At 40.5% G+C, this 12,657-nt stretch overlaps 1 protein-coding gene across 1 annotated transcript in view; it reads right to left on the reverse strand.

Moving 5' to 3' along the window:
* REEP3 (receptor accessory protein 3) overlaps positions 1-12,657 on the reverse strand; it is a 118,772-nt gene that overhangs the window by 20,225 nt on the left and 85,890 nt on the right. The window contains exons 3-5 of the mRNA XM_053582224.1: positions 10,837-10,913; positions 8,009-8,129; positions 7,337-7,450 (exon numbers count right to left, since the gene is read on the reverse strand). Coding sequence (XP_053438199.1) covers positions 7,337-7,450; positions 8,009-8,129; positions 10,837-10,913 — 312 coding nt within the window. The remainder of the gene's footprint in view (positions 1-7,336; positions 7,451-8,008; positions 8,130-10,836; positions 10,914-12,657) is intronic.

Genomic DNA, 12,657 nt, shown 5'->3' on the forward strand with positions numbered 1-12,657 from the left:
CCAGAGCTAATATTAATATGCTCATGCTCTAAGAGGGATTCTTCAACCGACAGGCAACTCCCTGAAGTAGCCACACACAGAGCTCACTTATATCCAAGAGCACGAGGACATCTGAATGTCTACTCAAGCATCTAAGTAGATGGCTGGCATCCTGCATATAGGACTAATTCTTACTTCTTTACATTAAAATAATTCTGCCTTTGTTGAAATACTTCATTTCCTAGTTAAACATTACATTAAAATTACTGTATTTTGTGTTAAATAGGAGTTTATTTTGCTTATCAGTATTTTTGTATAAAACCTTCAATCTATTCTCTTCACATTTTTATTTATTTATTTTTTTTGTAGAGACAGAGTCTCACTTTATGGCCCTCGGTAGAGTGCCGTGGCCTCACACAGCTCACAGCAACCTCCGACTCCTGGGCTTAAGCGATTCTCTTGCCTCAGCCTCCCGAGCAGCTGGGACTACAGGCGCCTGCCACAACGCCCGGCTATTTCTTGGTTGCAGTTTGGCCGGGGCTGGGTTTGAACCCGCCACCCTCGGTATATGGGGCTGGCGCCTTACCGACTGAGCCACAGGCGCAGCCCCTCTTCACATTTTTATTAAGAATTTAAGGGTGGGGCGGCGCCTGTGGCTCAGTCAGTAAGGCGCCGGCCCCATATACCGAGGGTGGCGGGTTCAAACCCAGCCCCGGCCAAACTGCAACCAAGAAATAGCCGGGCGTTGTGGCAGGCGCCTGTAGTCCCAGCTGCTCGGGAGGCTGAGGCAAGAGAATCGCTTAAGCCCAGGAGTCGGAGGTTGCTGTGAGCTGTGTGAGGCCACGGCACTCTACCGAGGCCATAAAGTGAGACTCTGTCTCTACAAAAAAAAAAAAAAAAAAGAATTTAAGGGTGGCGCCTGTGGCTCAGTAGGTAAGGCGCCGGCCCCATATGCCGAGGGTGGTGGGTTCAAGCCCAGCCCCAGCTGAACTGCAACCAAAAAAATAGCCGGGCGTTGTGGTGGGCGCCTGTAGTCCCAGCTACTTGGGAGGCTGAGGCAAGAGAATCGCTTAGGCCCAGGGGTTGGAGGTTGCTGTGAGCTGTGTGATGCCATGGCACTCTACCAAGGGCCATAAAGTGAGACTATCTCTACAAAAAAAAAAAAAGAATTTAAAAACATAATCAGTAATGTTTTATCATCTTATAAGCATAAGACATTACTTTAGAGTATAATTCTTTTTTTTTTTTTAAATAGAACTTATTTATTTATTTATTTTATTTTGCAGTTTTTGGCTGGGACCAGGTTTGAACCTACCACCTCCAGTATATGGGGCCATTGAGCTACTCCTTGAGCCACAGGCACCGCCCTTAGAGTATAATTCTTATTATACTATTTAATAATGAGTAGCCATTAAACTTTAGTTCTTTTTGATCCTTGACACGTTACATTATACTTGCAGATAAGGTTAGTTCCTAGTTTTAGGGAAAATCTCTTTTCCCTGTGGACATTCAGCAAATTAATCTGATCAAGCCCAGAATGGAACTGACTACATTTGCTCCAGGTGAATAATATGTTTTAATGTTTTTTTTTTGTTTTTTTGAGGAGGAGTCTCACTACGTCATCCTCCATAGAACGCTGTGATGTCACAGCTCACAGCAACCTCAAACTCTTGGGCTTAAGCGATTCTCTTGCCTCAGTCCCAAGTAGCTAGGACTACAGGCACCCACCAAAACGCCCAGCTATTTTTTGTTGTAGTTGTCATTGCTGCTGTTTAGCAGCCCTGGGCCGGGTTCGAACCTACCAGCCCTGGTGTTTGTGGCCTGCGCCCTAATTACTGAGCTAAGGGCACTGAGCCTGGTTTAGTGTTTTTAAGATTAAAGCAATATATATTCATTGAAGGACGTTTATAACAGAAAAATTTAAAGAAATTATTTGCAACCTACCACTAAAACTACCTAAATGTACTTTAAGGCTTTTCTAACTCATTATCTTTTTAGAGCAGAATGTCCCTTGGTGAGGATGGGAGTACAAAACTTTCTCCAGAATTAAGAAGCACTGTTTTGGGGTGGCGCCTATGGCTCAGTGAGTAGGCTGCTGGCCCTATATACTGAGGGTGGTGGGTTCAAACGCAGCCCAGCCAAACTACAACAAAATAATAGTAAGGTGTTGTGGCAGGTGCCTGTAGTCCCAGCTACTTGGGAGGCTGAGGCAAGAGAATTGCCTAAGCCCAAGAGCTGGAGGTTGCTGTGAGCTGTGACACAACAGCACTCTACCAAGGGTGACAAAATGAGACTCTGTCTTGACAAAAAAAAAAAAAAAAAAAAAAAAGCAGCACTATTTTAGAGTTGCAAGGGGTTTAGGGGTCAGGTTTCACCTCTTTGTTTTACAGGTAAGAAAACTAATACTTAGATCACTGCAGATGTTCTGCCCAAAACCTCATGGCTAATAAGTGGCAGAATCAGGATTAAAAATAAAAAAATCTAGGGTGGGAACCTGTAGCATCAAGGTCACATGTGGCCCTCCAGATCCCTAAGTGCAGCCTCTTGACTGAATCCAAACTTCACTTTTATCCCTTTATTTAAAGGATTTGTTCTGTAAAATTAGGATTTGGTCAAAAAGTGGCACTCAAGGATTCAGAAGGTCACGTGCAGCCCTAAGGCCATAGGTTCTTCACCCCATAAAATCTCTAATGTCTGTGATAACTGATTTCTTGTATCTGCTAAAGAATTTACCAAGAAAAAGCTGCCAGGGAAAATTCAAAGAGACAGTTAACATGACTAATAGTACTTTCCCCGACCTGTCCTTTATCTGGCAGTAATGTTGTGCATCTGCACAAAAGCCACCCGAATTTCTAACATGAAAAGCTACAGAATGTTGAGCATCTTCAGCAAAATCCTTGAAGGTCCTTCATATGTTTATGCTGTGCTCAGCCAAAATAAACTCAGACACTGACCTTGCGAACAGATGCTTGATAATGAGGTCATAGAACTGAGTAACATTTTCAGAAAATTGCTTTACAGTGTAATAAATGTTCTGATTAGATTCCTATTTTCACCTTTAACATGCTCAGGAGGTTTAACCTGGGAAACCTAGTCAGGGTTATTACCTGTTCTTTAAAGGTCACACCAAGAGTCCAGGAATTTCTAGCCTGAAAAATATTTTTAAACAAACCATACACTATAAAGATTTTAAATGATTCTCAAGTCTTACTCTTGGCTTCCTTGCAGTTTTTCCTTAAACTTGACCTATTTCAGTTTCAATTTACTCTTCAGTACAAAGTGTCTGGTTCAGTGATTCTTCCATGACAATACCCTTGTTTGACATCTCCCGAGATGAAACTAATTTCATGTACTCTAAAATAAGCATGATATAACTTGAGGCAAATAGTGTTAACATTATGCTGTGTGTTCAGCATATTTAATGACTATTTCTAATGAATAATATAGACTCCAGGATGGAGGTTCCAATGTTCCTGTATGCAGGATGACAATGGTGAAGGTCACCTCCCACACCAGGATCTTGCTGATAAAAGTCACGACATCACAAAGAAGTGAGGATAGCTTCCAAACTGAATTTCATTTATGGGACACATGTTTCTATTTGTTTTATGGTAGTTAACAGAGGATTTTTATATTCCCCACTTCCTGCCTTTGGGATTAGCGAAATGATTTTAAGGTGTTAAACATATAAAAACAATGAATCACAAAAAAGCCAGAGAACTAGATATAGAATTATTTTCATAATATTTTTACAGAAAAGTATTTCTATAAGATAATTTTTTTTTTTTAAAGTAATGGAGGGCGATGAATGAGCTCTTAACAACCAAAAAAGAAATAAATATTTTAGGTATTGAACACAGACATCAGCTGCAGCCACACAGCAACCTGGGAGGGTAGAGAGTGCATTTATCTTGTTCACTGCAGCACCTAACATATAGCAGGCATTAAATACATGACACTGAATAAATAGTATGTTGGATACTAAAAACTGATGGAGGCAAAGTACAAAGTAAATGAGGAGGGAATGAAGATAATACAGGGGCAACTGCTGTTCCCCACGGAGAGGGTTTGGAAGTCTAAAACACAAGTCAAAAAAAAAATAAGTACCTAATAACAGTCACAATATGTAGAAAGGCATCTCGAAGGATAGTAGGATTACAACCCATATTTAAAAGTTAAAAGTGAAGAGGAAAAATGGGATTTGTATGCTTCTCTGTTTTCTGAAACAATGTTCTAAAATGTTTTCTAAGCTTTTTTTTTTTTCTTCCATTTTGGCCGGGGCTGGGTTTGAACCCACCACCTCCAAGCATATAGGACCGGTGTCCTACCCCTTTGAGCCACAGGCACCGCCCTCTAAAATGTTTTCTAAATTACTTTTCGAGTTGAAATGTAATTTTCAGTTTTTCTCTATAGAATCATGCTAAAGTGGGCGGCGCCTGTGGCTCAGTCGGTAAGGTGCCGGCCCCATATACCGAGGGTGGTGGGTTCAAACCCGGCCCCGGCCAAACTGCAATCAAAAAAATAGCCGGGCGTTGTGGCGGGCGCCTGTAGTCTCGGCTACTCGGGAGGCTGAGGCAAGAGAATCGCTTAAGCCCAGGAGTTGGAGGTTGCTGTGAGCTGTGTGAGGCCACAGCACTCTACCGAGGGCCATAAAGTGAGACTCTGTCTCTACAAAAAAAAAAAAAAAAAAAAAAAAAAGAATCATGCTAAAGTACAGTTTTTTTATTTTTTGAGACAGTCTCACTTTGTAGCCCTTGGTTGAGTGCTGTGGCGTCACAGATCACAGCAACCTCAAACTCTTGGGCTCAAGTGATTCCCTTGCCTCAGCCTCCTGAGTAGCTGGGACTATAGACACCTGACATAATGCCTGGCAATTTTTAGAGACGAGTTCTGGCTCTGGCTCTGGCTCAGGATTGTCTTGAACCTGTGAGCTCAGGCAATCCACCTGCCTTGGCCTCCCAGAGTGCTAGGATTATAGGTGTAAGCCACTGCTCCCATCCCTAAAGCATACTTTTAAATATGAAAGATTCAGAAAGCATCTTCATTGGAGTATAAATAATGCACTTGGTTTGTAGAGTCACATGATGCTAAATCTTACAAAAAGCAACAAGCCCTGTGTCCACTGCCGCCTTCTTCTCTTCCTCCCTCTGCAAATGAACCCTCTACTTTCTCGTTACAACAGATAAGGATTTTACTTCTTTTCCACCACCTTTTGTTCTTCTCCTGTCCTCCCAATATAGCAAAATCACAGTTGTTAAATCTTTAATCTGTGTTCTCATTATTATAATGTAAATGTTCCCTGCCAAGCCAAGCTCCATTGTTATATTTCCTTTCTTATATAATTATTGTTTTCTCCCGGGGTAAAGAACACACCTTTTCTTCTTTTTCATTTGTGTAGTTGTCCTACTCTCTCCCTTGTTACATTGTCTCCAGTACATTTTTCATGGTGCTCAGCGCAGATGTGCAGCTGCATCTCGTCAGCTGTCTAGAGTCAGCATGTCCTGATTGGTCTCAGCATGTGCGCTGACTGGCTGAAGGAAGCACCCCTGTGCAGCAGTAAACCTATCAGATCCTCTTGGCTCTGTGTGTTTCCCAGAGACATCCCTCCTGGCACCTTTCATCTATCACATCCAATATTGGCTGGCTGCACTCTGGACTTGCCATACAGTGCTCTTTGTGGGAAATTCTGTTATCTCCCTTCCATATAGGCTAATCTGTTTCCCAGAACCCGTAGGTTTCCTTTTTGTTTTGTGGATTATTGCCCAGCTTTGTCAGCTCATACCTGCCCTGACAAAGATAGGTAAATTTTGTGAATTTACATGCCTAGAATTTCAAAACTTGGTCATTCTTTTCATTCATTGTACCTGGTGGAGATTTATGTCTTCAGGTCTTGGAAATATTATTATTTCTGTGATAATTATATCTGTTCTCTCCTTTTAGAATTCGTAACTGCTGAATTTTGGGATCTCCTAGATAACCTTTTGTAGCAGACACAGAAATTCAGGTATGTATTGAGCAAGAAATAAAACTCAAAGCAAATGAAATTTCAAAACGGAAAACAGTTCCTTAAAGTGAAAATTTTGCTATTTAAGTATTCATTTATAAACCTATCCCAGTAACAGAAAAAGCCTTTAAAAGACAAATAACAGGAAAACTATATGCTACATTAAAGTGCTGATAATTAATAAACTTTAATAAGATAGTTATTTGTCTTACATGTATAGTGTTGCATAGTTAATAAGTTTCCATTTAATTATCAATGTAACACACTTGGTATATAATTTGAATTTTTCTTCTTGTTTATTATATTAATTTTGATACTTGAATCCTCACTTTATAACCCTTTCCCATTACAATAAAATATAAATATAGAATCACTACTTAATTAGAATATTAATTTCTATAGTATTGTTTTAGTTCAAGATAACTAAAAAAAGCAGTATACTATTTATTCTCAACTTAACAAAAAACTAAAGCTTTCACTTGAATTGAAATAGACATATGATATTAATGCTTATTAGGCTCCCACTGTATGCAAGCAAGCACTATGTCTTTATAATTCTCTCACAGGTATTTATTTTGCCCTTCCTTTATACATGAGGCAACTATATATAGTTGCAACTATGTTGCAAATAAACAATTAAGTAAATTGCCTGTGGTTACCTAGGAGGTTACACTTAGCACTTTCTGGACCTGAAGCCTGTTTTCTTTCCACAGATTACACACCAAAATCAATTATACTATGGTATTTAAAATAAACCACACCAATTATAACATGCAAAGAAATCCAAAAGCCACAATGCAAATTTTCACAGAGCACATTCTTTTGATAACCTGGCTTGCAACACAACAAATTAACATTAGTACTGGCTAAGTAAAATCTTAAGTTTTAAAAACAGAATTATTTCATGCCTTATTTTGAATAATCCGTTACCTCAAATTGATTGAAGTAGAGGTGCAGAAGTAAGCCAGAAATCCTACCAAGATATTGCCATGGAGAGAGAGAGAATACCAAAGACAGAGAAAGAAAGAATGGTCATCTTTACATAAGGTGATTTATTCAAACTATTTAAGGCTATGAAGTGGGAAAATTCTAACAAAATAACATTTTCAGGTATGTTTTACTTATTAACAACCTCTCATTTTGTGATCAAATAAGAGATTCAAAATATTAAGTAGTTATAGAAAACATAATGTGAAGATACCTCTAAAATTATCTAGCTGTTCTTTCTAGCATTAGAAAAATAAACACCAAGCAAATTCTGCCACAACTGTATAATGTTTTAAATTAAAAAGCCACCTTACTTTAGTTGTTGACTTAGTGTGACATTGGATAAAAAAGGTAAATGAAAAATACCTTCACTGCTGCAGTAACAGCAGCCGTAGCTGCGAGGTTTAAACCTTGCCGTCCAAAGTTCACCATGGTCTCATAGCCTCTTTCCTTTGCTTGTACAATATAATCATCAATCTCCTGGGGAGAAAAAGCCACAGACTTTATATAACTTTAAATAGTTTTATTTAATAGCAGTGTTAAGAAGCCCCCAACTAGTATTTTCGAAGTTTTGGCCGAAGCCAGGCTTGAACCCGCCACATCTGGTATATGGGCCTGGCGCCCAACTAGTATTTTCTACCCATAACATAATAGTTCCATTAATTTACAGCATCAAGTATGTATTGATAGGCATTCCTAAAAACATTATTTGTGGAAATTATTTATTTATTTCAGACAGAGTCTCACTCTGTCATTCTGGGTAGAGTGCCATGGCATCATCGTAGCTCTCAGATATCTCAAATTTGGGCTTACGCCATCTTTTTGCCTTAGTCTCCTGAGTGGCTGGGACTATAGCTGCCCTCCATAACACTCGGCTACTTTTTCTATTTTTAGCAGGAACAGGGTCTTGGTCTTTCTTAGTCTGGTCTCAAATTACTGAGCTCAAGCAATCCACCCTCCCCAGCCTCCCAGAGTGCTAGAATTACAGGTGTGAGCCACCACACCCAGTCTCCTGTGGAAATAATTTACATATCTTACCCTTTCCTTTGAAGAAAGAAGTGGATGAAGAAATTTTCTATATATTAAACTGGCTCCTTTGGTATAGGGAGAGAGCAGCCATATGACAAAAGCAATCTTCAGCTCATAGTACAGAGGAAACCTAATGAGAAGAAATTTGGAAAAAAAAAAAGTTGCTAGTGAAAAATAGATAACTATAACCAATATGGAGTCACAAAAAAGCTTTTTAAAAAGTTTAGACACTGTGTTAGGTTTTCACATGTAAAGGTTAGTGATCAGGGAAACAACATGTTTGAATAAATGAAATCATCTTGTTTAACTATAGATCAGTTGGGAAAGTGACCTATGGGGTTCACATCTTCTATTCCAAGATTCTTCCTCCGAAGTAAGCACAGGAAAACTGTCAACTGACCACAGAGGTCAAGAGTGGGCTCTGACATCATTTAGCCAGGGCAGTAAGGTACACCCACCCTGTCTGCAGAGCCAGGGAAGTCTGCATCATACCTCAAAATCATCAGGGCACTTCATATGCTCCAAGCACACATATCCTTATCTTTCTCAGGACTCCCAGAAAACTTCCTCTCCAGTCTCACTTGGCCAGAATTACAGCACTTTGCAGACACAAACTGTTTACTTGCAAGGGGTTATACACTCAAGCCCCTTTCCATGTGACTCTGTAGCAACCTTCCCTATGAGGACACTTCCAGATGAGGACATTTCCCCAGTCAACGTCTGTGGCTTTAACCAGTATTGTGCTTTGGCCAACCAAATGTGAACGTGACATATTTGTTCCATAAAGCAGAAGCTTTAAATGCCCTTTGATGCCCTCAATCCAAATACTTTCAACCTCTCACTATAAGCTTTTGCCTTCTGCTATGAGCCTAGCTGCTCCTTCAGCTTTCATCCTGAAATGAGAAGATACTTAACACTGAGGCCAGCAAATAATATAAAAAAAACAACCAAACTTCTATTTCTTGCTCAAGGTGCATGAGGGCAAATGCAGGTAGTGAGGAATGACTGTTGCAAAAGGTATCTAACCATACTGCAATTAAAAAAAAATTTTCTGAACTTTAATTGTAAATTTTTTCTACGTTGTTCACTTTCTATTATAATAATGTATTTACGGGCGGCGCCTGTGGCTCAGTCGGTAAGGCGCCGGCCCCATATACCGAGGGTGGCGGGTTCAAGCCCGGCCCCGGCCAAACTGCAACCAAAAAAATAGCCGGGCGTTGTGGCGGGCGCCTGTAGTCCCAGCCACTCGGGAGGCTGAGGCAAGAGAATCGCTTAAGCCCGGGAGTTGGAGGTTGCTGTGAGCTGTGTGAGGCCACGGCACTCTACCAAGGGCCATAAAGTGAGACTCTGTCTCTACCAAAAAAAAAAAAAAAAAAAAAAAAAAAAAATAATGTATTTAGGCTAAATTTGCAGTCAGAAAATATGAGGTCTTAAAAAAAAATCTTTGAAACTTAGACCTAGTATGTTTGGAATCCATGTTCTGCCACTTATAAACAAATATAAACAAACAAAAACACCTCCCCCAAACCCGTATACCAAAGGTATAACAGGTAAATGAATGAGCTTTGGGGTAAAGGAAGAAAAATTATATAGCATTTCAAATTGGAAAAGAAAGAGGGAGTCAGATACAGAAAAGTTTACAAAGAAAGGCAGGGTTAAGAATATTCTACTTTGGGCGGTGCCTGTGGCTCAGTTGGTAGGGCGCCGGCCCCATATACCGAGGGTGGCAGGTTCAAACCCAGCCCCGGCCAAACTGCAACCAAAAAATAGCCGGGCGTTGTGGTGGGTGCCTGTAGTCCCAGCTGCTCGGGAGGCTGAGGCAAGAGAATCGCTTAAGCCCTGGAGTTGGAGGTTGCTGTGAGCTGTGTGAGGCCACGGCACTCTACAGAGGGCCATAAAGTGAGACTCTGTCTCTACAAAAAAAGAATATTCTACTTTTTTTTTTAGCAAATTCAGTCTGATTTAATAGGAAAATAGGAAAGACAGCTTAAGAAGAGAACGCATTTAGTAGCCACGTAAAGAAGTAAAGAAGAGTAACTGTTGGGCTAGTGCAGGCTGAAGGTTTGTGGAGTATGGGTAGAGCAAAACCCGGCAAAGTTGGAAACTTTTTTTTTTAAGAGACAGAGTCTCACTTTATTGCCCTTGGTAGAGTGCCATGGCATTACAGCTCCCTGCCTCAGCCTCCAGAGTAGCTGGGACTACAGGCGCCCACCACAGCACCTGGCTATTTTTTTGTTGCAGTTTGATGGGTGCTGGGTTCAAACCCGCCACCCTCAGTATATGGGCCCGGCGCCCTATCCATTGAACCACAGGTGCTGCCCTTAACGTTTTTTGAAAGGAGAATTTCTCTAAGTAATGGCTGGTTTTAGATGGAAATGCGTTATTGAAATAACAGCACAAGGAGATTCAAGATGTCCATTAAGTACTGCTTGCTGGTTGGTAAAATGTCAAATCCTTGAGGATATAAACACGCTTTAATTTTGTCATGTCTATTTGGAATAGAACAGCCAAGAAGTTGGTTTTGAATGGGAGTCCATATGGGTGTTGATGCTGTCTAGTTTGAGTTTGTTGATGAGAGTTTTAAGGATGGGTAGGGGGGTACAAAACCAGATGATGTGGGCCTCAAAAAAGGAGTCGTTTAGGAAGCGTTAAAAGGAAAACAGTCCGAAGCCATCAGTGTAGAAAAGGATTATGACAACTAAGTGTTCTTATTCCAAGATGTTGGGGGAAGGTGGGCAGGGAGTGGCATATGGGGAAAAAAATTAGTTGCCTTTGAGGGGGCTATAAGGAAAGTAATGTTCTTATGGGGAAAGCAGAATCATTAATTAGGAACTTACCAAGCAACTGTTTGATCTGCTACTGTTTCAATCACAGTATAGAGAGCAAAAACAATCCAGTACATCATCCATCGAACCTGGAAATAATAAAAATACTAGTGAAACAGCAGACTAAATTTGCAACTAAATAATTACATATTTCTGGAGTATATAGAAACACAGAGTATGTTGGGTCAAATGTAGAAGGTGATGATTTAGTTTTCAACAGGTTTTATATTTGAGTTCCTTATATCCAATAGCCATACAATACAAAGAATCAAAGAATATCAAATCTCCAGAAACTGATTCAATATAATTTAGGAATCTAAATCAAGTAATTAGAAAAATAGGAAGTATTTTTTTTTTTTTTTTTGTAGAGACAGAGTCTCACTGTACCACCCTCGGGTAGAGTGCCGTGGCGTCACACGGCTCACAGCAACCTCTAACTCTTGGGCTTACGTGATTCTCTTGCCTCAGCCTCCCGAGCAGCTGGAGCAGCTGGAGCAGCTGGGACCACAGGCGCCCACCACAACGCCCGGCTATTTTTTTGTTGCAGTTTGGCCGGGGCTGGGCTTGAACCCACCACCCTCGGCATATGGGGCCGGCGCCCTACTCACTGAGCCACAGGTGCCGCCCAGGAAGTATTTTTCTTAATTAGAGGAAAATTCTTTAGGATTAGTTTTTTTCTGAAAATGTTCCCCTAAATTTACACCTTTTGGTCTACCTCGGTACGTAGATACTTCTCTCTCAAGTGGGCTAAAGTTTCATGAACGATTAAGATCTCCGCTTTTCTGCTCAATAACATAATAATAACAATACCAGGCCAACCATGGGCTAGTGACTGTATTAAGTACATCAAATGTATTAATTCATTCAATCTTTTACATATCATTACACAGTAGGAAATATAATTTCCATCATAGGTAAGAAAATGGTGCCACAAAGAAAAAAATGACTTGGTCAAGGTCGTTTTGCTGGGAATCAGATGCAAGTTGCCTGACTCTGGAACTGGTTGACAAATTATACCAAGTAGAGAGAGAATATGTGAAGAATCGCTGCAGGTGGGGTCCATGAGTAACTATTTTCCTTGTTCTCATACCAATCTGTGACCAAAAACTTAGATTCTTATATACAGCTAGAAAATTTACTTATTTATTTTTAATATGTATACATATGCTTATTTTGGAATTTCACAAACCATATAAAACCGTTTAATTCAACAAATCAATTAAAAATAACCATTAACAGGCCAGGTGTGGTGGCTCACGCCTGTAATCCTAGCATCCTGGGATTGCCTAAACCCAGGAGTTTGAGCCCAGCCTGAGCAAGCACCAGATCCTGTCTCTAAAAATAGCCGGGCACTTGCACTCCTAACTAGAGAGGCTGAGGCAAGAGGATTGCTTGAGCCCAAGAGTTTGAGGTTGCTGTGAGCTTTGACGCCAAAGCACTCAACCCCAGGGTGACTAAGTGAGATTCTATCTCAAAAAAAAAAAAAAAAAGCCATGAGTAACTTTTGGGCAACTTTGTTATGAAACATGAATAATACCAATTTGCTCTAATTTATAGGGAATCCTGAAAATTTAAAAAAACTACCCTGGGCAACACCTTTGGCTCAATGGGTAGGGCACTGGCCCCATATACTGAGGGTAGTGGGTTCAAACCTGGTCCTGGCCAAACTGCAACAACAACAAAAATAGCCGGTGTTGTGGTGGGCGCCTGTAGTCCCAGCTACTCTGGAGGCTGAGGCAAAAGAATCGTTTAAGCCCAGGAATTGGAGGTTGCTGTGAGCTGTGACGCCATGGCACTCTACTGAGGGCAATAAAGTGAAACTCTGTCTTTAAA

The sequence above is a fragment of the Nycticebus coucang genome, chromosome 3 (genome assembly GCF_027406575.1).
Source record: "Nycticebus coucang isolate mNycCou1 chromosome 3, mNycCou1.pri, whole genome shotgun sequence".
In the NCBI taxonomy this organism is placed as follows: Eukaryota; Metazoa; Chordata; class Mammalia; order Primates; family Lorisidae; genus Nycticebus; species Nycticebus coucang.